The sequence below is a fragment of the Canis lupus genome, chromosome 23 (assembly GCF_003254725.2).
Source record: "Canis lupus dingo isolate Sandy chromosome 23, ASM325472v2, whole genome shotgun sequence".
Lineage (NCBI taxonomy): Eukaryota > Metazoa > Chordata > Mammalia > Carnivora > Canidae > Canis > Canis lupus.
In genome coordinates this window covers 1644451-1669960 of record NC_064265.1, presented here as the reverse complement: position 1 = coordinate 1669960, position 25510 = coordinate 1644451, and the positions used below count along the sequence as shown (strand labels likewise).

At 46.8% G+C, this 25510-nt stretch overlaps 2 protein-coding genes and 2 long non-coding RNA genes across 18 annotated transcripts in view; 1 reads left to right on the top strand and 3 right to left on the bottom strand.

Annotated features, from left to right (window-relative positions):
• The window catches only part of NINL (ninein like), a 138033-nt gene extending 124096 nt beyond the window's left edge, over positions 1–13937 (top strand). For 6 of the 7 annotated variants that reach the window (XM_025461492.3, XM_025461491.3, XM_025461489.3 and 3 more), the window contains 4 exons: positions 3815–3973; positions 4677–4790; positions 9730–9843; positions 12997–13937. In XM_025461492.3, coding sequence (XP_025317277.1) covers positions 3815–3973; positions 4677–4790; positions 9730–9843; positions 12997–13188 — 579 coding nt within the window. In that variant the 3' untranslated portion in view covers positions 13189–13937. Of the gene's footprint in view, positions 1–3814; positions 3974–4676; positions 4791–9729; positions 9844–12996 lie in introns of those variants that run through there. The other variant, XM_049100086.1, reaches the window with a different exon arrangement.
• On the bottom strand, positions 2757–7488 carry LOC125753454 (uncharacterized). The gene is made up of 3 exons (XR_007405344.1): positions 6727–7488; positions 6189–6279; positions 2757–4995 (listed from the first exon to the last, which is right to left on the bottom strand). It is a non-coding gene; the product is annotated as an uncharacterized LOC125753454 (long non-coding RNA).
• Positions 8281–25510, bottom strand: part of GINS1 (GINS complex subunit 1) — a 35621-nt gene continuing 18391 nt past the window's right edge. For 6 of the 9 annotated variants that reach the window (XM_025461497.3, XM_025461494.3, XM_025461498.3 and 3 more), the window contains 2 exons: positions 23483–23557; positions 20936–21450 (listed from right to left, as the gene is read on the bottom strand). In XM_025461497.3, the coding sequence (XP_025317282.1) occupies positions 21382–21450; positions 23483–23557 (144 nt within the window). In that variant the 3' untranslated portion in view covers positions 20936–21381. Of the gene's footprint in view, positions 8383–10073; positions 11019–13056; positions 13120–20935; positions 21451–23482; positions 23558–25510 lie in introns of those variants that run through there. The other 3 variants (XM_025461502.3, XM_025461503.3, XM_025461496.3) reach the window with 3 other exon arrangements.
• Positions 13243–15451, bottom strand: LOC125753453 (uncharacterized). Its single transcript, XR_007405343.1, has 2 exons — positions 14220–15451; positions 13243–13472 (listed from the first exon to the last, which is right to left on the bottom strand). It is a non-coding gene; the product is annotated as an uncharacterized LOC125753453 (long non-coding RNA).

Genomic DNA, 25510 nt, shown 5'->3' with positions numbered 1-25510 from the left:
TGCTTGCTGCGTCCTCACCTGACCCTTCCCCCGGGGCCACACAGAGGGAGAGATGGTGCTCTGCTTCTCAGAAGGTTACAGTCCTGTCAGGTTAGGACCCTCCCCAGGGAAGCTCACTGAACCCTCATTAGCTCCTGAAAGCCTCATCTCCAAACACAGCCCTACTGGAGGCTTAGGGCTTCAACATAGGAATTTGGAGGGGTCACATTTCAGTCCAGAGCACTTCCTTAGTCCCACCTGCTAGAGGCCTGAGGGGATTTTCTCTGATGTTAAGGGCAAGCACCTGGTGTGTCTCAGGAACGTTGGGGGCTCCCCTGAGACCATCACTTGCTAACCCATCAGCCGGCCAGCCGGGTACAGCTCTGGCCTTCATCCTTAGGGGGCACGCCCCACCCCCCTGACCCCCCCACCCCAGTTCAGGCTCTGGCCCCTGCTCCCAGTGAGCTTTGAACCAGTTTCCAGGGTGTGGGTTTGCCCTGTGACAGCAGTTCTCTGATGGATTCTAGAGAGAGGGTAACTTCAGCTTTACCTGGCCTTTTTCTTAATGGGGAGACCAGAGGCCAGAACTAGTATTATGTTTCTGATTCGGGTTCTGTATGCTCACCGTTAGGATGCAGAGATACAGTGGGTGTTCATCTCCTGTCCTGCCACCTTACCAAATGCAGGCCCCGTTCTCGGGGTGGGCCGTGTTGGGGGCACCTGCCATGTCTGGCTTCTCAGCCCCGCGCTGGCCCCAGGGGGAGTCCCGCGGCTCTTCTCTCCCGGTGCCGCCTGTGTCACACAGGCCCCAGGGGGATTCTGCTGCGGGGACCATCTGGCCTGGCTCTGGGTGTCTGCCTCTGTGGAGAGTGCATGCTGGTCTTGCTTGGACCTTCTCCCTCATGAGGGTCCTTCCTGGGCTGATTGAAGATGAAAAGTTCAGACTGCGTTTGCCTGCAGACCAACTTCCTGTGAAACGACCCATCAGGGGCTTTCCTGGGTCATCCCTTTTCCTTTTGGGCTGATTTCTAGGACACACTTGTAAGTGCATTCTAGGTATCCATTTGTTTTCTTTCCCTCAGCTTTTTAATATAAAAAGCTTTACACACATAGAAAAGTTGACATAACCCACACTGGTCAGCCATCATACTACAACCTTAGTTAGATGGTTGGAATTAATACTGTACGTACTTTGGTTAGTTTATACCTGTCTTTGTATCTCCCTGTACTGTGTGTCTGTGTGTGTTTTCAAGCCCATTTGAAAGTAAGTGACAGATAAGTGAGACTGTGCTTCTAAATAGTTCACCGGCATCTTCTCCCTAACCACAGTGCTACCGTAACACCTAAGAAACTTAATTATCTGACACTATCCAGTATTCCGACCGTATTTACATCCCTCTATTCAGAAATGTCTTATATGGTAAATTTTTTGGAACTACGATACAGTTGAGGGTGGCTCATTGAACTATCGATGCTCTTCTGGTGACAAGAAACAGCCACTCTGTTGCCCTCACAGAACCTCACAGGTCAGGGGTTCAGATAGGGTATGGGGACAGGTGGCCCGCCTCTGCTCCATGTCACTGGGGCTGGGAAGACTGGCAGCTGGTGACCCAGAGGCTGGGGCTGAGGTCGTCTGGGGGCTCCTCCCCTTGGGGCTTGGCTCCTGGATGGAGTATCCCAAGGGGGCACAGGAGGACCACATGGCAGGCACAAGGCTTCTGCTCTCAGAATCCATTCTGTGCCACCCTTGCTCGGATCCCGCGAGGACAGGCAGAGACATCTGCTCCTCCGGGTGAGTGAGTGCCCAGGAAGGCGATATGGGTTGAGAGATCCATCCAGGCCATCTTTGGAAGATATGGCCTACCTGCCTCCATGTGTCTCCAGTCTTTACAACCTGGAAGCCCTGATCCACCCCACAAGGCTGTGTCTTTGGAGAGACCTGGCCATCCCACATTCTGGATCTGTCCAACTGTTTCTGGATACTGTTGTTCAGTCTGCTCTTCTTTTCCTTATGCTGCTTATCAGCTGGACCCTGGGCCTTGAGGCCTGCTCAGATTCACAGGTGGCCCGGTAGCACAGACATCCATTTGTTTTAACATGTGACCAGATGACTGCTAGCATCTCATTTTGTCTTCTGCACTAAAACCCAGATGAGTACAAGTTAGAATTAAAAAGGTGATGGACACAGACACGGAGAGACAGAGGGCACTCCACACCCTCGGTGGGATACCCAAGGGGCATACGGCGGCGCCTGAGCCGAAGCACAGGGAACAGCAGGCCGGTCCCAGATGAGGAACTGCTGGTGGGGAGAGGTGGGGTGGGGCCGTGTCTGTCAAGATGTTCAGTGTCCTATGAGACGAAGCCTGCGGAAGCATCCCAGGTTTAAGGAGGCTAAGAGCCTGCCAGATTGAGGCACTGCCTGAGGGGCAGAAGGGGTGCTCCAGGGGTCATGCCTGGGCTGGTTGACAAAGCTGGGATGCGGGTGGCATGGTGTCCTGAAGCCAGACCTACATGACAGTCATGTGAGAACACTCACTTCCTTAGGAAACACATAGTGCAGGGCCATGGCTCAGAAAAGCGCCTTGTGTCTGTGTATGTGTACACACGTGCATGCACATGCACCTGCTGAGCGCATCCCCACAAAGCATGCGGGGAACCACTGCAGCTGGGGCGCCTGGGTGCGGGTGCACAGGTGTTCTCTGTAACAGCCCTGCACCTGGTGTATGAGTCTAAAATTCTTTCTAAACAAAGACAAAATATTAAGGTACACAAGAAAATGGACTGAAGGGAAGTTCCATTTCTGGCTCTGAATAACATCAAGGAGAACAAGGTGAACATGTATCAAAACTGAGAAACCACAATAAAGTGTAATAAACACAAGAGAGTTCCATCCCAGACTCGATGGCTGCGAACTTATGATGTGTTGAAAACACCTCTTTACCCTCATTGCTGGGATTTTAAGGACAGGACGAGGGGACAATCTGTTCACGGAGAGAGAAGGAGCAATGATCATGAGAAAAACATGTAGACTCACTAAGCACAGATAATCCACATTGAAACACTTTCAGGGTTACATCATCTGCTTCTCAAATCCTCAAAAACATGATAATGAAACGGTGGTTAGCACAGCGCGGGGACAGTGGCGTGTGTGTGCGGTGCTGGTGGCACTGAAAACCAGTTCGGAGGAGGCCAGGCCACAAACACTGAATGTCCCTGGCATTTTCCCGTGAGAGCCTGGGGGTGCGCGTTGGCTTGTCCACCCAGTGGGCATGTCCTGTGTGCCCACCATCTGCCCGCCAGCGCACTCAGAGAAAGTGGAATACACACCTTAATCACCTGCCCGTGCCCCTGGCCGAAAGCTACGTTTATGTGTTTAAGGACAAAGATCATAGAAGACTTTGAGAAGCTTCATACACTTCAATTAGGTTTTTTCCTTTAAAAGTTTAAAATAATTGGAAATAACCATGAAAGAAATGAAAAAAATATGAAAGGTCTTCAGAGCAGTGGTTTGTATGTTCATGATGTAACCACCTCTCACGGTCCAGATGGGTCTCATTTCCTTGAGCCAGTGGAGCAAAGTTTCCCATCCTTGGCTGTGGCCGTCGAGGGCCAGGTCTGTCCTGCGTTGGAGGATGCTGGGCTCCCCCACCACGAGAAGCCAGGAGCCGTGCTCTTCCCCATGGTGAGAACCGGCGCTGCACTGGCTCCACACATAGCCAGATGTTCCTTGAGGAACAAAATTGGCCCTGGTGGGGAGCCACTGGAATGATCTGAATTGAGCTTCCAGTTTAAAAAAATAACTTTGTCACATGTATTTTAACCCATTTTGCTCCAGAGTCAGAAATGCAAGGATGAAGTATCCCAGCTCAGTCACAAGGTCCTCCAGTTAGGAGAGGAGGCCTCTATCCACCAGGCCCAGGATGAGAAGAACCGTGTCACCATTCAGCTGTTGACACACAGACTGGAGGAGGCCGGGCAGCAGGAGGAGCTACAGGTGAGTCGTCTGAAACCTCAGGAGCAGCCTTAAAATGTTTGGAGCTAGACTCACCCCGCAGATAAAGAGGGAGATTTAATAAGTATGCACCCTGGAAAATTAGTAGACTTCAGCTTTTGCAAATCCTCACTGTCTAGAGAAAATAGCAGGAAGGAGTTAAACCCTGATGTGAGGAGAGTAGACTGATAGACCTCTCTGGAGGACATTTGGGCAAAATATATATCAAGGGCCTTAAGAATGTCAGTGTGCTCTGACTTCATAATTCTGCGTATGAGAATTTTATCTGAGCATCATGGAAGGGCTTTTAGCTGGAGTAGTTTCATTGCTGTGGTATTCAGAATAGCAAAACAATTGGAATCAGCTTGAATCATCAAGAAACTGAATGAGTCAATAAGTTATGGTGCAGTCACTAAAAATCATATTTTCAGATAATAATGTCATGGGGAAATGCTTGAGATATAATGAGGAAACCACACTATATGACATTAAGGCAGTCTTACTGTTAGAAATGCATGTGTGGAGAAGGGGCTGAGGTCACACCACAATGTCAGGTGTGGTCCTCAGGCTGCTGGCATGATGGGTAATTTACATGTTGTAATTTTTGCCTTTCTGCACATTTCTGAAGTTTCTACGTGAAACATGTATGAGATTAAACATGCTGAGGAGATTTCTTATATTTGTGAAATTGATTTTTTAAAAACAGAGTGAGCAAATCCAAAAACTTGAGCTGGAACTTGAACACATGAATCAGGAATGTCAGAGCCTGAGACTGTCACAGTCACAGCTGAGAGAGACCCTTGAAGAAAGTCAAGACCAGGTGGGTGTGCATGATGGCCGGTGGCTTGGTCTCAGCCAGGAAGAAATTCAGTGCCGTTGGGCACTGACAGCACGTTGCCAGGACTGGTCTGGCCCAGAGAGGTTATTGGGCTGGCCTGAGGTTGCACAGCTGGGCACGGAAGTCGAGCGTCGTACAGGGTTGGTCAAGCTATCCAGAGGCAGAGCAGTGCTCTTGGGTGTGCCACCTGTAGAACAGAAGAGCAACGGAGAGCAGCAGGTGGCCTCTGAGGAGAGGGCCATGGCAGATCCAAGGCCCCAGGGTGTGGTGGTCCCATGGTGAGCAGGCGTGATGCCTGTTACTCTCACATGGGCCGCTGTGTGCACAGAAGCCCTGAACTTGCACACACGTGTGGCTGTGGAGCTCTTGCCTTCTGCCGGCTCCCCTTTCCCAGCATGTATGCACGCAGTGGGCCAGGTTCTCAGGGCTCACGGAGGAGGAGGTGGAGGGCTTGTAGTCTGACATGAGTGGGGTGGGCCATTCAAGGACCTTGGGGTGCCCTGAGAGCATGAGGTGCAGGGACACAGGACAGGGGTGCTGGTCCTTCCTGGGGAAGCAGGAGGTGAGAATGGCAGGTGCTTGACAGCGGGAGGTGCCCTCAGGGCCCAGTGTGGACTCAGATGGGGGGCTCAGGGGGCTGGCGGCTACAGAAAGGGAAGGGGGGGCGTGGGAGAAGTCTCCAAGCTTGGTGTGGGAGGGGCCCCTAGCCTGAGGCCCAGGACCATCCTTCCTTGAGCTTGGCACCTGTGTACCTCCCCCATCTGAGCCTCTTCACAGGCTCCCCAACTGGCCCCCCGTGCCGTGCCCCAGGCCTTATGAGGTGCTTCTGGGGGCTCGGATGGGCTCAGCCTTCCCGCTGCAAATAAGCATTCTCCCAGGGATGCTTGAGCATCTGGAGTGCCCCTCCTCTGTCTTTAAGTCTGGAAGGAACCTTCAGAAATTGCCTGGACCAGTTTGAGCTCTCTGAGGCTTGGAGGCAGCCACTGTCAACGGTGGGAGACCCCAAGTCAGGAGTCCTTTGTGACTTAGAAGAGGACCTTCCCCCGCCGCACTGATGAAAGTTCACCTGGGGTAGTAAAAAGAGCCTACAGGGAACTTAAGGAGCCTCTGGACAGGCCGTGGTAAGGGGTTGCAGAACAACGTGGGGCAGCCAGGGCTGTCCCACACCCCTGGGGTGGTTTTGAGGAGAAGGGTCCAGAGACAGAGCAGGTTAGACAGCTATCAGCAGGGGAGTGAGTTGGAGAAGATACTGGCTCAGGGGAGGGTGTGGGGAGCAGGGTGCTGTGCATTTCACACACCCCTGGGGGTCCCCATGTTGGTTCTGAGCTGCAGCGTATCATCAAGCCACCCCCAAACTGGGCCGCTCGTAGCACTGCTTACCCTTCTCCTTCAGGGCTGTGGGCTCACTGGCTGTCTTCACCTGGTGGCTCGGGTTGCTGTTGCAGTCCAGGGGCATTGGGGCGGGTGTCACCTGAAGGTACAGCTGGGTCAGGTCGCAGAGCCTGTCCTTCATGTTGGTGCATGGGGGCCCAGTGGTGCTGTCAGCAGGAGCACCCACACCTGGCCTCACGGTGGCAGGGGGCACTCGGAGCACAGCACTGAAGCTCTGACAGGAGAGGCCACCAGATGTCCTTAGAGGAACAGCTGCCAGGCTCACAGCATTACAGAGCATCACCCCCACCCCCCACCCCGCCCCGTGTTCTTTCGGTCCAGCTTGGATTCAGGGGGAGAGCAAAGAGCCTCTCTATGGGGAGAGGACACAGTCCTCACCCGTCCACATGGGAAGGGCACAGAGCTCACCTGTCCACGGCAAGTGGGGGGCACACAGCCCTCACCTGTCCACTGGGGGGGTGGGGAGCACAGCCCTCACCTGTCCACGGGGGAGGTGAGGGTCTCAGCTTTGCTAATAACAAGATACCTGTTTCACGTCCGTGCCTCTGAAGAGTCTTCAGTGTCTGTGGATGAAGACTAGGCGTCTCTGAGAGTGTGTCCTGGTCATCTGACCTGGTCATCACATGGCACTTTCCCAGAAGAGCCCGGGAGTGGTTCTGGAGACTGTGTGCGGTGTGCCGCTCTGGGATGACCCCTGTCCTTGGAATAGCCACACAGTACGAGCTTGCTCTTGCCCCTGAGTGGCCAGAGCTGTACCCTCCCCATCCCTCTGACCCTTGCCTTGGGTGTGACTCTTGACAGAGTCAAGACTGCCATCTGTGGGGCCACAGGGGTGTGTGAGGGCTGACATGGCCAGGGAGGGTGCCAAGGAAGTCCTGTGTGTTCTAGGGGAAGCCTCCAGAACCAAAGAGATTTAAGTGGTGTCCCGTAGAAGGACTGGCTGGATTATGTACGGTCCAGTAAAAATGGTCCCGCACGGCACCAGTGCAGGGAAGCCTTCTGCCCCGTGGCTGGTGGGCTGGGTGCTGGGGTCCCTCCGGCCTCCACCGCGTCCTGGTTGCCCCCTGTGGCCCTGGCCCCGTCTCAGGAGTGTGAGCTCTCTGCCCCAGGGACAGTCACCATGCATGACTGCGTGAGTGGCGGTGGTTAAATGGACCCAGCCAGCCAGAGCGCCATCCTCCTGGGCCGTGGAGGCGCAGCATCACCTCTCAGGGCGCCTGTGCAGAGGCGCTGGGCCGCAGGGGCAGGGACCTGTGCGTGCTCTCCGGCTGTTAGCTGCGGTGAGCGTGGAGTGTCACCTGCCTGCTGTGTCGCCACGGCGGCGTGATCTTGGGCTTCTCCCCGGCGCAGCTGCACGCAGCCCACCGGAGGCGAAGGTGGCGTGGTGTCCGCACGCCGGGGAGGCTGCGCAGTTGCAGGAGCTGGTGCAGCAGCTGGGGCCTCGGGACGTGTGGCTGGCCCGCAGCGGCTGCTGCAAGAGGAGTGGCAGGTAGCTCCGCGGCTCCCTAAGGAGTGTGTCCTGCAGGAGGAGAGGGGGAGGCGGATGAGTGGGGACCAGGCCCTGAGGCCCTCCTCCCGGGCGCGGGGTGATGAGGTAGGGCATCTGGCCACTCAGCCAGGAGCTGCCTCCCAGCTCCCAGAGGTCGGGTCGTACAGCTACCAGGGGTTCCCGATTCCAGTCTGAACAGCGTGGGACGAGAGGGAGGGGCGGCAAGCCCGTTGGGGAGGGTGTCACCCACCCACTTGGACAACGATGAGCCAGTTGACCTGAAGGGCGTCTCCAGCAGGGGCTGCGCGTGCCTGTGGAGGCCACGTGGCTAATGGTTAGGGACCACACGCTCCCTCTGCTGACAGTGCCAGAATGTGATGATGTAGAGGCCTAGATTAAAGCTGTGGGCGAGGTCCTATGTCACCCTGGGGGAGTGCAGGCCCCATCTGCCAGTTCTCCCGATTTCAAAGGAAAGCCAGAAACTAAGTTTTTACGTGAACACTTCCAGTTTACAAACGATGCATCTAATTTAAAGAGAATCTTAAACCATTTTGCAGAATGGAAAAAAACCTACCCACAGGCCCACACGAGGACTGCAGAAGTTGTTTATTGGGTGCACACAGGTCTGGGGTATGGAGATACAGAAATGAACACATTTGGCAGAAGCCGGTGCCCTCCTGAGCCTACATTCCACTGGTGGTAGGAAGACAAATGCAAACAAGTCATGAAAAAAAAAAAAAAAAAAAGAAAACGAGTCATGAGGATAGCCTGTCAGATGGTGGTGAGTCCCTGAGTGCTACAGGGCAGGACGCCTCGCAGTTTTTAATGGGGGGCCAGAGAAGGCCTCACCAATGTGTTCCTTGAGCCAAGACCTGAGGAGTTGAGGGAGTGAGCCATCCACTTACCTGGGGAGAGTGCTTGAGAGGTGGAAGGAGCAGCATGTGCAAAGGCCCTGAGATGGGTTCGTACTTGGCATGTTTAAGGATAGCGAGGATGAGGAGGAGGGAGGAGGAGGTGGTGGGACAGGAGTCCACTGAAGAGTCACACACACCAGGCCCTGCTCTAGGCATCTAGAGACCTAGAAACAGTCAGTGCCTTAAAGGGGAGCAGGACCGTGCGGCTCAGGTCAGGACCACAGTTGGGATCCAGGCCTCACACCTCCCAGCTGAGCAAGCCTGACCAGCTCCTCATCCGCTCTCTGCTTCAGTTTCCTCATCTGTAAATGGTGGGTACCAGTGGTCCCCACCTCGGAGCATTCGTGTGAGGCATCAGCGAGTTAGCACATCTGAAGTGCTTGAATAGCCTGGCACGCGTGCACTGTACATCGGGGTGTCAAAGACTGAGAAAGTGCCCCCTGAAATGTCACAGTGCAGTTCCTGAGGAAGCATCCATCAGGCAGGAGGGTACAGAGGTCAGAGCCTGAGGTTGGGGCTGGGGGGCCTCCATGGGGAAGAAATGGAGCCAGCCTTGAAAGGCAGGTAAGATTCGATGGTTGTGAAGCACACATTCTCTGGAAGAATAATCTTCCAGCATTGTGCAAAAATGTTAGGAGATAAGACCAGCCATGATAGAATATTGACAAAATGGGGAAATTTAACCAGAAATCCTTTAGAAGTACGCAGGAGCACATTTGGGGAAACACACTTTGGAGCCATTGATTAAGTTCCCAGAAAAGCAGGGGTGCCTGGGTGACCCAGTGGGTTGATCATTGGCCTGCGGCTCAGGTCACGATTGCGGGGTCCTGGGATCAAGCTCCCTGTCCCTGTCCCTCCCTCCCCGTGCTCTCTTGCTGTTTCTCTCTCAAATAAATTCAAATTAGAAATTGCCAGGAAAGCGGTCCACTGATTCCCCTTGAACTACAAGAGTACGGTCAGCCCTGTGGCTTGTGGCAGGACATTCTTTGTTTCTCTTTCCAAATGAAGGGTTATCCCCAGTCCCTCCCAGATTTACACATTTTAGGTAATTTCCATTCTGAAGTAAGCAAGCCTGAGATGATTCTTTCTGGAATGTAAACTGTTGATCTGTAACCTCTTTTGGCAGGAGGAACGTGAAAAGGAGCTTAAAGACACCAAAGAGCACCTAGAAGAGGTGGGAATAGTTCTGAAGAATGTGGAAATGCTCCTACAAGAAAAAGTGGCCCAGCTGAAAGAGCAGGTCAGTGGTAGACATCTGTCACTGCCACGTGCACTGAACTTTTTCCTTTTGTGGTTGTTCAAGGAGCTCTTCTGGGGCGAGATTGTCCTCACAGAACACAGGGAACACTGACTACAACCTGCAGCTCCATCTAAACTCTGAGAATCTGAAAATACAGATTTTTTTTTTTTTAGAAAATTAACAGTTAAAAGCAGCAGAAAAATTGATTTTGTTAAATACACACCCTATGCTATATTTGTACATTGTGTTTATTTTGTTTTGGGGATTCTTTAGGGTACATTTAAGAGGCATTCACACAGTCTCCTGTCATTCATTCAGTCACTGGGCAGATACTGGCCGAGCGCCTGTTATGCATCACAGCATTTATTGTCCTAGGAAGATTGACATTCTGGAGATGGAGACAGACCGTAGCAAGATGAAGGACCTCAGGTGGCGAGAAATGCTCACCCTGAAGGAGAGGAGATAGATGGTGGTGGATGGGAAGTGGTGGGGGTGGCCAGGGACCGCCCTCTTCAGATGAGGTGGGAGCAGACACCAGGAACAGCCATGGAGGGTCTGGCTGAGACCAGGTTCGCTTTTTGGGAGGGATGGGTGCTGCTTGGGTGTGTCTGTCCCATCCCGTGTGGGGCTGAACGCCTCAGCGCCTCCAGTCGATGGGACGGCCATAAAAAGGCACTGCGTCTCCATGTGTATTGGGGGACATGCCGGAAGCTCAGAGGAGGGCATCCCGGCAGAGGAGCGGTGCAGGCACATGTCCTTGGGTGGGGCCCCAAGTGCAGGACTCAGGCAGGGGCTGCGGAGTTGCAGCTCCTGTGAACTGGCTGGCAGACAGGCTCCTTCCAGGTCAGGAGTTTGCTTTTATTTTAGTTGCAGTTAGAAGCAGTCCTTTAAGCAAGAGCATGATATGTATGATCTGTGTTCTTGAATGAACCACTCTAGGGGACAAAGGGCACATGTGGGCTGCTACAGGGAGCAGAGACCAAACAAGGAGGCCCTAGCTGTTGTGCTCCAGAAAGATTACAATCTCCTTGGGCTGCAAAAAACCAGCAGCTGAGCAGCCAGCACGACGGCGGGGAGGAAGGCGGCAGACAAGCAGGAGCACAAGAGGCTCAGCTGAACACCAGCTGCTGAACACCAGCTGCTCCAACAGCATTCTCCTCAGACCTGGAAGGAATCTGTAGAAATTGTGCAAATCTGTAGAAATATGCTTATTACAGTAATCAAGTGTGTTAGAGGGCTCCTGAGCTGAGCCCAAATAGCATGAAACACCTGTGACCTTCTTGTTCTCAGTGGGAGTCCTCCCCCCCCATTGACCATCTTCCTGGCTTTGCAGCTCCCTCCCCACCGTCCACTGACTTCTCTGGTGGCCCTGGCCTGGTGTCTCAGACTCTCAGTGCCCCCAGATTTGTACATTTTAGCTGACCCTGACCCTGACCCTACAGTCATTCTCTGGCCGGCCCCTCGCTGTGCTTCCTCTTGCCTGCACAGCCTCCATCCTGCTTGGGTCCTTTGGCTCCTGCACACCTGGCCCTGTGCGGTCCAGGCCCATCGACAGCCCTACGCCAGGCCCAGTGCTCCCAGAGCTAGCAGGCGTCATAGTGGAGGGAGCCAGCCACCTGTGCCTGTGTGTGTGCCCCCGGGCCCAGGCCCTCCCCTCAGGGGCCCTCACTGCCCCCTGAACCTCAAGCTTAAGGGGCCTGGCCCTGCCTCTGCCCCCTTTACAGAAGTACCCGCAACGGCTTGTCTGCACACCCTCACCACCTTCCCATATGCCCACCCATGCCATTGGCTCAGGTCCAAGCCATGGAGGCTGTGGTAGATGTGTCCCCCACCGTGTCCCCAGAGGGCCCGTCAGTTCAGCCTTAGGAAGGGACGTGAACACTGCACCACAGTCCCACCTTCCTCTTCTGTGCTCTGTTCTCGGTGCAGGCATGACAGCAGTGCTTTCCCAGCGTGACTGAGGGGCTGGCTCCTCTACCCTCCAGCCCTCCCACAGCTCTCAGGGACAAGGCAGAAGGGCCTCCAAGGCTCTCGTCCCCTCCCCTTGGTGCCCAGCCAGTGTGGCGGCTCTGACTTCCTGTCAGTGGCCTCCGGCACCATACCCCCAGCCACAGGCCTCTGGACATTCCCGCCCCCCAGCCTGGCCAGCCTCTCTTTGCCTGGACAGCCTCAACACTCCTCCCTGCTTTACTCAGATCTCTGTTCACATGTCAAGAGAGAAGCCTTCCCTCTTCACCCCAACAAGAGTAGGGACTCCCTCCTCTGCTCTCTGTCCCCTCCCAGTGAAACCAGTAACCAGAGTTAGTAGGACTGCTAAGCGTGTAGCTGTAACTTTTCACCCAGACCTCTTTTGTTCTCGTGTAAACAACCTGACCCCTCTCCTTGGGGGAGGCAGGTCTGGGTCTTACCCTCCCATCTCCCATCTCCCCCTCCCTCCCCATTTAGCTTGCTCTCCTTTCTTGCCACGCACTCCCTCAGTGATTATCTTTGCTGCACATCGAACAGGCGGACTCAGACCCGGTTACACAGTCCTCCTAGCACTTGTCTCGCCTCGACACCCATATTTGTTTCTGGTCTGTCTGCTTCCGTCTCCTGCAGGCAGGGCCACCTCGAGGCGCTGGCATTACATTGAATGAATACATGCAGTATTGACTTCCCAAGGCCCTTGTATCTTGAGCAAAGGCTCATAACTAGAGCGGCCTTGTATCTGCATCACTGTGGCTGTCATGTCTGTGGGGACTGGTCTCCGCACTCAGGGCTTTGAGGGTGGATGCGGTGCCGCCGTGCATCCCGGGTCACTCGGTGGGCCTGCTGAGCACACTGAGATGAATCAGAATGACAAGTCTTATGTTTTGACATTATGCTGGATAGTCCTTTTTAAGGTTGGTGATTTTGGTTTATTTATATCTTCATTTCATGGTAAAATCAACTCTTACACAGTTGAGTTCAATGTTCTCTACCACATAGTTCGTCAGATTCTCCATTTCCTCTTTCATGCCAGGGTAACAAATTGTCATTACACCCAGTGTTTGTCTCAGATGTATAACAACCTGATGCTGGTCTAAGCACAGGTGGAAGTGGGGGAGGGAGGCAGGTTCCCATGCAGTGTTTCTGCAGTAGATTCACGGGAAAGTCTGGTTCTTTCCTTTCTAGTTTGAAAAGAACACAAAATCGGATTTGCTGCTCAAGGAGCTCTATGTGGAAAATGCTCACCTGACAAAGGCACTTCAGGTCACTGAAGAGAAGCTACGAGGTGCGGAGAAGAAAAACCGCATCCTGGAAGAAAAAGTTAGAGCTCTCAACAGACTTGTCAGTATGCTTGCTTCAGCTTCCCTCTCTGTGTGATGGTTGCTTGCTTTCCGGGAGCTCATTTCGAAAGAAATCTTTTAAAAACAAGCCACCGTGGTGCCATAATTTTCTAATGTTCATCTGCTGTGTACTGGACATAGGAGGTTTCTGAGTCTTTGTTTGTTCACCTCATACACATTGAAACATGTCTGTTGTGCCAGATGCTCAGGAAACAGTTGTGCTGGAAAAGTCTACATTTTTATTAGTGGTCCTGGGTAATTTCTGTAGGTAAAGTTCCCAGTTTTGCTACCAGTGGGTGAAACCCATTATGGCAGCTTTCACTGAAGAAGGGCGAAAAGAAAATGGTAAAATCAGCGTTAATGTTGTACTCCTGACCTTAGCTGCAGAGAGTAAAATGGAAAATCAGTGCTCTGGACAGTGTCACCCTTTCACCATTACTGCTTTGGGTTTAGATCATTAGCATTCTCTATCTGGGTTGGTACAGACCTTCTAGAAGGACTACTCGCTGTGACTGTCAACCCTGCTCCACCACAGGAGGATGTTTAGAGAGTGCGTACTGTAGGTCTGTAGACTCAGGGACGATTATATGTATTGCAAATGCAATCTTTTCCTCAATGAAATGTCATCACACTGGAAATTGTACTATATGTAAAGAAAAAAAACTATAGTTTTATATCCAAAATATATATATAAGTTATGGTCATTTGGTTAATGAGAATAAACTACTGTACTATGAAGAGTCACTGTATTAACAAAAACTTTTCTATTAAAATTGTTCTACCTTCTGAGTTTTTTTTTATTAAATCTTTCAAATAGAAAAATAGTTTTATAAAAACACTCCTGTGCCTATGAATTAGATGTATTAAAATAAAAAAAAATTAATGTATTAAAATCTTTCTGCTACATTATAGCTACAGGTGCAGACCCTGTTGCTGTTTGTTGCTCTCAACCTCCTCCCCCTTCCTGGAGGCAGCCACTCCCCTTCTGTCTGTACATTTATTATATGTGCTCGTATGAGAAGAACCTTAAAGCACTATGGAAAGACACAGAAGACTGGAATGGAGTACCTGGCTGTTTCAGTTGGTAAAGCATACAACTCTCAATCTAGAGGTTGTGATTCAAGTCTCACATTGGGCATGGAACCTACTAAAAAAAAGACCAGAATAGGTGGGAAGATCAGTTCTTGGATAGGAAGTTGGTTCTTCTAAACTAACTGGTTGATGTAACATAGCCCCAATAAAATAAAAGTGGATATCCCCTGCCCCAATCAACCCCTTGTCCAGTTGGACAGTTCTAAAATTTATATGTATAGCTAGATAAATGAATAATAGGGAAAACTGAAAAAAGAAGACCAATGAGTGGGAACTAGTTCTACTAGTTATTAAAACAGTCTCAATAAAGTTTGGGTTACATGGCTGTATACATTTATCAAGGGCACACTTCATTCACTGTGGGCTTCTGGCTGAGACTAGAGCAACAAGGAGACTGGATCTAGTAGTCCTGAACAACACTATCAAACAACTGACATTTATAGAACCCAACAATAGCAGTAGTGCACCAGGATATTTACCAAGATAGATCATATTCTGGGCCTTTAAAAAAGTTGCAAAAAAGTTAAAAGGATTTAAATCATACAAAGTATATTCTCTGATCACAAAGGAATTAAATTTGGAATCAAGACCAGAATGATTATTCGGGAAATCCCCCAAATATTTGGAAACAATAATACAGTTAAATAATCCATGAACCGAATAAGAAATCAGGGGAAATCAGAAGATATTTTGAACTGAGTGAAAATGAAAACACAAAATACCAAATTGTGGGGTGGAGCTAAAGCATTACTTAGGGAAAGATTCATTGGCACTAAATTCCTGTATTAGAAAAAAGGTCTCAATCAATGACCTCAGCTTCCACCTTAAATAACTAGAAAAAACACGAGTGAAACCCAGAGTAAGCAGGAGAAAGGAAAAAAATGAAGACCACAGTAAAAGTCGAGGAATAGAACAGGAAATTGCAGGCTACAAGTTAAGCCGAGCCCGGGGGCCTGTTTTTGTGAATAGTTTGATTGGCACAGCCACACCCATTTGCATATGTACCATCTATGCCTGCTTTTGCGATCGGCATCAGAGACCATGTGGCCTGCAAAGACTAAGATACAGAAAAAGTTTGTTGACTTCTACAATAGAAAACAGGAAAAAAGCCAAGGCCATTGAAGCCAAAGGTGTTTTGTTTTTGTTTTTTTTTTTTTAATAACATTGATAAACCTCTGGCCAGAATGATCAGGATAAAGGAGAAAAAAATTTACCAGTATTAGGAATCAGGGGACATCACTGCAGAATCTACAAGAAGCATAAGGCAATATTATGAATAACATTATGTAAATAGCTTCAACAACTTGGACAAAATGCAGAAGACAAAAATGACCAAAGCTCATCCTGGAGGAATAAATCACTCTAGATCTATAAAAGAAATTGAACCTTCCAAAAAAGAAACTCCTAGCCTAGATGTTTTAAAAGTGAATTCTACCGAACATTTAAGAAGGAACTAATGCCAAGGCTATACAAACTTCCAAAAAATTGAGTATTTACCAACTCATTCTATGATAGGGTCTTTGCATGGTCCTTAGACATGACAAGAAAACCACAGACCAATATCCCTCATGAACACAGATGCAAAAATTCTCAATATTTTAGCAAATCAGATCCTACAAAAAAGTATTAGTGCATCATGACCAATTGGGGTTATGCTAGGAATGCACAGTTGGTTTAATACTGGAAAATCAATCAGCCACTGAAATTCACCACACTAACAAAAGACAAATATCTCAGTAGATGCATTGGGGGGATATGACAAAATCCAATTATCTGTTTCTGATAAAAATGCTCAGGGAACTAGGAATAGGTTTCCTTAACCTGATAATGGACACCTACAAAAAACTAAGCTAATATTATATTTAACAGTAAAAGATGGAATGCTTTCCTCTTAAGATCAGACACAAGATGTAGACCACCTTTATCTAGTACTCTCCTGGAGGTTCTAACCAGTGCAATCAGGCAACAAAGAGAGACAAGTCCTCCATAGTAGAGAGGAAGGAGTAAAACTTCACAGAAAACATTACCATAGATGTAGAAAACTTTTTTTTTTTTAAAGATTTTATTTATTTATTCATGAGAGACACAGAGAGAGTCAGAGACCTAGGCAGAGGTAGAAACAGGCTCCTCACAGGGAGCCTGATGTGGGACTCAATCCCCCAACTGGGATCATGCCCTGGGCCTAAGGCAGACGTTCAACCATTGAGCCACCCAGGCGCCGCAGGGTAACCTTTCCAATAAATGATGCTAGAAGAGGAGGATGACCACATGCTTCCACTTTGGTAGCCTTGGGTAGCCTTGGTCAATACCTTGTACCATATACAAAAATGAACTCAAAATGGATCCTAGACCTAAGGGTAAACCTAAAACTATAACACTTCTAGATGAAGGAGAAAATCTTTGTGACCTTGGGCTGGGACAAGATTTTTTTAGATATGACACCAAAAGCATAAGAGAAAAAATAGATAAATCAGATTTTTATCAAAACTAAAATGTCTGCTCTTTAAAACATACTGTTAAGAAAATGAAAAGACGCCAGAAATGAGATATTTGCAAAGCATACATTAGTTATAAAGGACTTGTATTCAGAATATATAAAGAACGCTCAAAATTCTAAGAAAACACAGATTTTTGTTTTTAAAGGACAAATTTTTATAAAATTCACCGAGGAAGATAGATTCCAAATAATCACAAGATGGTCAACATTAGTCATTAGGGAAATGCAAATTAAAGCCTCAACGAGATGGCATTAGACACCACACACTATTAGAATGGCTAAAATTAAAAAGACTTAACCAATACCAAGTGCTTGGCTAGGGTGTGGAAAAATAATGCATACATTGCTGGTGTGAATACAAAATGGACAACCACCTTGGAAGAATTTAGCAGTTTCTTAAAAAGTTAAAAATATATTTGGGTGCCTGGGTGGTTCAGCTGGTTAAGCGCCTACCTTTGGCTCAGGTCATGAGCTCAGGGTCTTGGGACTGAGCCCCTCATCTGGCTCCCTGCTCAGCAGGGAGTCGGCTTCTCCTCCTCCCTCTGCCCCGCCCCTGCTCTCTCTCTCCCTCTCTCAGAGAAATAAAAATCTTTAAAAAAAAGTTAAATATATTTATATATCTTCTACTCCTAATCATTTGCTGAAAAGAAAATATATGTCCATTCAAGACTTGTACACAGATGTGCCTGGCATATTTTTTTCTAACAGCCCAAAATGGGAAAAAATGCACTACTAGCAAGGATGGAATGGGGAAGGGCACAGTTACCATCACTCATTTCTGGTGATAGTACAAATTATTAGAATTCCTATATATTTTGGCAAAGGCAATAAAAATTATAATTAACCTACAGATTAAGCCACATGTTTAAAATGATATATGTACCAGGTTACTTACATTAGCTTTGTCAGTTAGAGTAGCAAAAGGCTGGGTACAATTCAGTGTCCATCAATAGAAATTAATTTTTTTCAAGGTTTATTTATTTTATTCATTTATTCATGAGAGACACACAGAGAGAGAGAGAGAGAGAGAGAGAGAGGCAGAGACACAGGCAGAGGGAGGAGCAGGCCCCATGCAGGGAGTTGGACGTGGGACTTGATCCCGGGTCTCCAGGATCACGGCCTGGGCCCAAGGCGATGCTAAGCCTCTGAGCCACCCAGGCTGCCCCGGAAATTAATTTTTAAGAAAAACTATTTAACATCCTGTATTAGTTTGCTTAGGGCTTCCCTAACAAAATCACAGACTGGGTGGCTTGAACAGAAATTTATTTTCTTGCAGCTCTGAATGCTGGAACTCAAACATTAATTACAGTGTCAGCAGGTGGTTCTTGTTTTTTTGAGGGCCTCTTGACACCCACCTTTTCTGTGTGTGTTCACATGGTCAACAAAATCAAAATGAAAAATGAGGTTATATAAATATTAGAATGTGGCCAGGTCATCATGATTTGCTGCTCTTTACATGTATCAGCCAAAGTTGGTTAAGAAATAAAATAGAAAAAAAAGATTGCATTCACATTAGGAACAAAATCTAGAACATAACTAGGAAACTGCTTAGAAGGAAATGGAATTGGACTTTGTGTGTGATCAGTTAACAGTGTACACACTGGGTAGTAGGTTTGCCAGGGAAGGGGGCACTTACTTTCTCACTTCCTACGTTTTCTAACTGCACATATATGTAATATATATAAGCATATATATCATATATAATAAACATATATGTAAGAATAATCATGTTTAGGGGCTCCCTGGGGGGCTCAGCGGTTTAGCATGTGCCTTCGGCTCAGGGCATGATCCTAGAGTCCCGGGATCAAGTCCCACGTCGGGCTCCCTGCATGGAGCCTGCTTCTCCCTCTGCCTAGGTCTCTGCCTCTTTCTCTCTGTGTCTCTCATGAATAAATAAATAAAATCTTAAAAAAACAAAAAGAATAATCATGCTTAAAATTCTAACCACAATTCTAAATAGAGAGGCAGTTGATATAAATCAATAAAACATCCAAAATTTCATATTTCCAACTCCTATACATTGATTTCAAATAAGGAATATACTTACTATTCTATTTAGGAAATTAAATGTAAGTTTGGGAATGCTGCTGGGCTGGCAACACAGCAACGTCCCTCACAGCCGCTTATCCTCACAGTGGACTCTTGTGGACTGCAGGGCTCACCTGGCTGCATGTTTCCACATGTTGGGGAGTAGAATGAGGGCAGTGGCTACAGACCCACAGTTAAAATATCAACATCATCCATCCCATTCACTTGGGAAGTTTTCCTTATTGTTTATCTGCAGAGATTTAGATGAAAATCTGATCTGGCCACAAAAAGTATCGAGAAATTCTTTTCAATAATGAAAATAATCTGTAATAATCTTTCATACCTACAGACCTCAGTAGGTATGAAAACATACAACTCCATATCCCAAGTAAAGCCTTTCTATAACTTGATTTCTTTATATAATTTTGACCAGATATTTCCCCTATGTAAAAATGAAACTGCACATTTAATACATGCCAGGTCCTGGGCTTATCTGGACTTTTACACAGAATGCCTCTTTCAGATTACTGTACTGGCTGTGGGCCGTGGAGGGGGCTGGGGAAAGGCCACTGCCCACCAGGCAGGAGCACTCTGCCTTTCCAGCCCCAACTGCCCAGAGGTCACCAGACAACAGAAGGTGCCTCCCACCTTGCCAACCAGCTTCATGTGACTTTACAGTGTGAATCTGGGGTGAAAACTGTACAAAGTTCCTGTTTTAGCCCCCATTTCTATTCCCTTCTCCCACATGATGATGCTGGTTCCCACCCCACAAACTTGCAGGCAAGAGCCAGATCAATTTTATTGGAAATGGGAAAATCCAGTGTCCTTTTCTGCCTTCCCAAAGAGCCAGATAATAGATCATTAAACGTTACGTATACTGGGGCAACCCTCTCAGGTCCCCTCCTTTTTCACGAGCTTTGTACTAGGACTTTACTATCGCTCAATAAACTTTGCTGCCTACCACTCTAAAAAAACACATACACTGAAAACTTGGATAGACCATCATCTCCATCTGCCCATGTGATGTGGAAACATCACAGGTATCCCAGGGTATCCCAGGAACCCAGCTTCCGGGTTTGTACAACACACACCACCAGAAACAACACAAGATGCAGAGACCTACCTTTTCCCTATGCAGCAAGAGATTATTTAAAATTCCAGGACACCTGGGTGGCTCAATGGTTGAGTGTCTGCCTTTGGCTCAGGGCATGATCCTGGAGTCCCGGGATCGAGTCCCACATCGGGCTCCCTGCAGGGAGCCTGCTTTTCCCTCTGCCTGTGTCTCTGCCTCTCTCTGTGTCTCTCATGAATAAATAAAATCTAAAAAACAAACAAACAAACAAACAAAAAAAAACAAACCCAAACTATATTGATGTTGGCTAACTGAATTTAAAAAACAACCATATTGTAGGTAGGTTTTTTTTTTTTAAATAAACTTTAGAAAAGCTATATGACTTTTCATCAAAACAAAGAGGTATAGGTTTTCTAAATAAAAGGGACCATCTGAAAGTGGTATTGTTTGAAATGACCACCTAATTTTGATGATTCCAGTATTTATGCAGAAATTTCATGTTTTTTGAAAAGTACCTGGAAATCATACTGGTATATTGATCTTTAAGGTAGAATTTTAAAGCTTGTCACTCATCAGAACTCTTACAAGGCAGAGCCACCGGAATACATACAATTACTCAGCTATGGTAAACCTCACAAACTTGTATGAGGGAATGTTCTTTATTTTTAAGTCTTATTTCAATTTAATCTCTATACCCATTGTAGGGCTCCAACTCACAACCTTGAGAACAAGGAAGTGAGCCCGCCAGGCACCCGGAGGGAATGCTCCCTACAAGGAAGCATAGCTTCCTCATAGCTCAGGTGGTTGCGCATCTGACTCTTGATTTCAGCTCAGGTCATGATCTCAGGGCTGTTGAGACTGAGCCCCGCCTCAGACTCCACACTAGGGTGTGGAGCCTGTAAGATTCATCCCCCCCACCCACTTCTTCTCTAAAGTAAATAAATAAAAGGAGAAATTATGTAGTTTTTAAGAAAGACATATTAATTTGTATAAAATAACTTGTCCTGCTATAAACCACCATTATAAACCACAGTTTTGTTTTGGTACTTAACTGACACTTTTGGAGTGAAAATTATTAATAAAGTAATACAGGACTCCAAAAACAAAAAAGGATTTTATTGTATTAAAGAGTACTGTATTAATTTGCCAGTTTTGTAACTTAAGAAAGGTATTACCTTCCTTGGATTTGTACTTTAAGGCGGTATGCTATATTGTGGGCTGGAGACATTCACTGAAAAAATAAAGTCATTACTGGGGAGAAAAAAAATAAAAGAAAATCAAACATAACAGATGTTTACTTTCATTAAAAAAAAAAAAAGGTCAAAAAACCATATTGCAGTAACTGAAAGAATGCTATGATTATAAATACAGATATAGCTTTCAGTTCATTACAAAGCGGAGGATGAATCCTCACCCCTCAGCCACACACTTCTGGTAATCTTACAGAATGTCTTAACTTTTAAAGCCAAAGAGGCGAGGTCAGGAGGGACGCGTAGAACTTTCCATGGTGTGGTTCCTCCTTGTGCTGCCATAGTACAAGATCAGGACAGCACGTGCTCCAGAACTCCCTGTCTAACCAGCTGCTCACACTTCCATCGGGGTAAGAAATGCTGAGGGGAAATGGGGAGAAAGGATTAGAAAGGAATTTAAAGTGACATTTTGCATCACTAAAAAGCTGCAACCGATTACATATTTTTCAACAGCTAAGTAGCTGAAAGCTAAACTTAAGGATATTTGCTACTTCAGTCAACTGAAATTGAAGCCACTTAAAACTATACTGAATTCTGAGTTTTATAAACAAATTCAGTTTGCTTCCATTGAGCTTAACTCCAGTAGGAATTTTGCTCAGTGTCTGCATTTTGGGATTTATGAACAGTAAACCCAGGGGTGAGATTCCGCAGCAGTGGGTCACAAGTGGGACAAGACCTGGTTGGGAAGATCAGAAAGGAGCATCTTCTCCATGAAGCCTTCTCTAGTACTAGCCTGAACATTTATTCTTGTCATAACAAGAGTGGCCACCTTCCTCCTGTATTTTTCAAGGATTAAAAGTATCTGTAATCTGTGACACGGGTGCTGTTCATATGCTGTGCATGAAGATACCCAGCTACTGCTCATAACTGTGTCCTCCCAAGAGGAAACCACTCTCGTTCTGGGACCTAAAGGAGCCTCCCTGTCAGATTCCCTCAAAACACACAGGCTTAAAATGAAGCATTTCCTGAAGTCTGGGGTGGGGGAAGTGTAGGCAGCAAGGCAGAAAAACTTTCCAAGCTCACAGGTAACCAAAAAAATCTCAAAGAAAAGATGGACATACTTGGCTAAAAACAAAAAATGGTATATTAGGAAGTTCAGAGCAAATAGTCTGAGAGAAGAACTGTAGCATGAGGGATTGTCACACTTGTTCAGGGAGGCGTGCTGTGGCTCAGCGGCCCTACGCACCTAATGGGCCTTCCACACCAGCTCACAGGCCTATTGTGGGACCCAGGACCAAATAAATCCCTCCTGACCAATCAGGAAGACACAGGGCTGTTGAAGACACCCTAATTTGTTAAATAAATTTTTAAAATGCTTTAAGAATGTGAAATGTAGGGACACCTGGGTGGCTCAACAGTTAAGTGTCTGAGCTGTTGGCTCAGGGCATGATCCTGGAGTCCAGGCATCAAGTCCCACATCGGGTTCCCTGCATGGAACCTGCTTCTCCCTCTGCCTGTGTCTCTGCCTCTCTCTCATGAATAAATAAAATCCTTAAAAAAAAGAAAACTTGTTTTAGATGTGATCAGACATTTGAGAAGTAGATGAACATATACTAGGTAAAAGACATATAAAACTGTCCTCTATTTTTATAATTGAGGGTAGGGCAATACTGAGAGACAAGTTAAAAACATCTCAAAGGGAAGGCTTCTGCATGGTCCACAGAGTGACAACTGTCTAGCACTGGAGCAGGAAGAGGGCCTCAGCTGGCTTCTACCTGCCCCAGTCCCACTTGGGCACTCTGGTGGGGAGATCAGCTATAGAGCTTGAGAAGGAAATTCAAACATAGCATGGTGTTTGAGACGAAGTTTTCTTCTATCTTGCTTTATGAGGATAGCTTTGTTCTTGTGAACCACAGCTTCCTGCAGAGTCCTCCAGAGATACAGATTTGTATGAGAGCACTTCTTGACCATCTGCTTTCTACTCATTAGTATCCTACTTCTAAGAGAATACCTGGGAGGGAAATTTTGCTCTAATAACCAAAGATTTTGGGTCCCCTGAAAATTTGCTTTTAAAATGCTCAACCTTTGTTTAGGAAACTATTTATTATAGCTTGCATTTGTTATATGTGTTTATATATATTATAAACAAAGTAACATTTATCTTGCTAGTGATTCTAGCATCTCTATCATTCAACACTCTCATAAGATTTAAAGTATCTCAAGATGTAGGGATCCCTGGGTGGCTCAGCAGTTTAGCACCTGCCTTTGGCCCAGGGTGTGATTCTGGAGTCCCGGGATTGAGTCCCACATCGGGCTCCCTGCGTGGAACCTGCTTCTCCCTCTGCTTGTATCTCTACCTCTCTCTCTCTCTCTCTGTGTCTCTCATGAATAAATAAATAAAATCTTTAAAAAAATAAATAAAAAAAATAAAGTATCTCAAGATGAGAAATACCTGGCTATTTTTTTTTAATAGGACTGAAGTACCATCATCAACTTCAAATTCTCCATAGTCTTTTAGACACCGCACCTGAAAAGAAAAACTGTGTTTTATCTAAATAATTTTTAATATGTAGTCACCATAAAGTAAATAGGGGTTATAAAAGTACCCACAGTACAAATACTAGGCTTTCTGCCTGTCTATTCCATCTCTGTGTACCTGGGCCTGGGCCTCCTTACTGAGGTACTGATTGTCCTGTTTGGATGGTGAGGAAGAAGAATGGCAGGATCTCCAAATGTATGTGTATGTTCGTGTCAACAGCAAGGAGACTCAGGGAGCTGGTGGGGGAAGACAGTGTCACGTACTGTGTTCCCTCTGCAAATCCTGATCAAAATATGTACTTACTAAAAGAGAATGCTTTAGATCGACTCCAATTTGCCTCTTAGAGATTCTTCTATAAACTATCAGTATCTGAGATTAGGACACAGGTAAGTTTCCACAATTTCTGTTTTAAAGAGATTCATCCAGGGATGCCTGGGTGGCTCAGTGGTTGACTGTCTGCCTTTGGCTCAGGGCATAATCCAGAGTCCCGGGATCGAGTCCCACATCAGGCTTTCTAGATGGAGCCTGCTTCTCCCTCTGCTGGTGTCTCTGCCGCTTTCTCTTTGTGTCTCTCATGAATAAATAAATAAAATCTTAAAAAAAAAAAAAAGATTCATCCAATTTCCTTAAATATTCAAGTTCTTTCCCAGGAATACATAGAAGTATATCATGGAAGAACAGATGCAAACACGTCATAAGAATCAAGAGAAGTTCTTGGTTGAAGGTGGGAAGGGTCGAAGGCAGCCTTCTGGTAACCACTTGTTACCAGCCAAGATCACCGACAGCCTTTGGCTCTCAGGCTGCCACAGGACACCAGAGGGGCAAGCTTCCAGTCCCATGGGAACTCAGGACAGGAGTTGGTGCCCCAGGGCTTGCACTGGTATGAGTGAAGCCAACCCAACAGTAAGTTCCGGTTTTCTACTCTTCCTAGGTAATTTCATGTCCTATGACACCTCTGGAATCTTAACATGACCTCCAAGGGTATTCTTAGTTCAAGAAATACCACTTAAGAAAAATCCCACCACTACTACCACCTTTTTGCTTCTTGATAATAAATAATACTAATTAAGAATCATTAATAATCAAGGATTATTATTAATAATATAGACTTTAATTATGGGCAATCTCAAACACTCCAAAACTGGCTTCAACAAGTATCAACATGTGGCCAGCCTACTTCTGGATTATTCTGAAGCAAATCCTACACACCATTTCAACTATATTTTGGTATCTATTTCTACAAAATAAGATCTCTTATATTTAATTTTTTAGAGGTTTATTAATTTTATTCTTTGTTCATAAAGAATCAGCTTTTGGTTTCACTGAATTTCTTTTTTTTTTTTTTAGTTTTTATTTTAATTCTAGGTAGTGTTATGTTACTTTCAGGTATAAGATTCTTTTTTAAGAAACATAATCGTAATACTGTTATCACATCTTAATAATTTATTTACTATCATGAAATATCCAGTTAGTATCCACAGTCCCTCCTTTGTTTCTTTAAAGCTGCCATGTTACATCAGAATCCAACAAAAGCTACACAGACACATTTCTGACAGGTCTCCATGTCTTTTAATCTATGCAGTAGTTTTCTCCCTTTGCCCCCTTCCCCTTGGCAATGTATTGCTAAATAAAATGGGTACTTTGGGAGTTTCCCACAAACTAGATTTTCTTCTGGGTCCTTGTGGGATCACTTAACATGTTCCTATACACTGAAGTTACATCTAGAGGCTACATCAAATCAGGTTTGATTTTCTGACAAAGGGTGTTATACACTTCCTCTTGCAAGACCTCATGAAGCACAAAATGTCTGACTGTTCCTTTCTGGATGTTAAGATTGATCAGTAGGTCTAGGTGTTACCTGTACCCATCCATAAACCTCACCATTATCTCCATTAACTTTTTACCTACCTACTGGTTTTAGAATCTATTTGCCTCCATGAG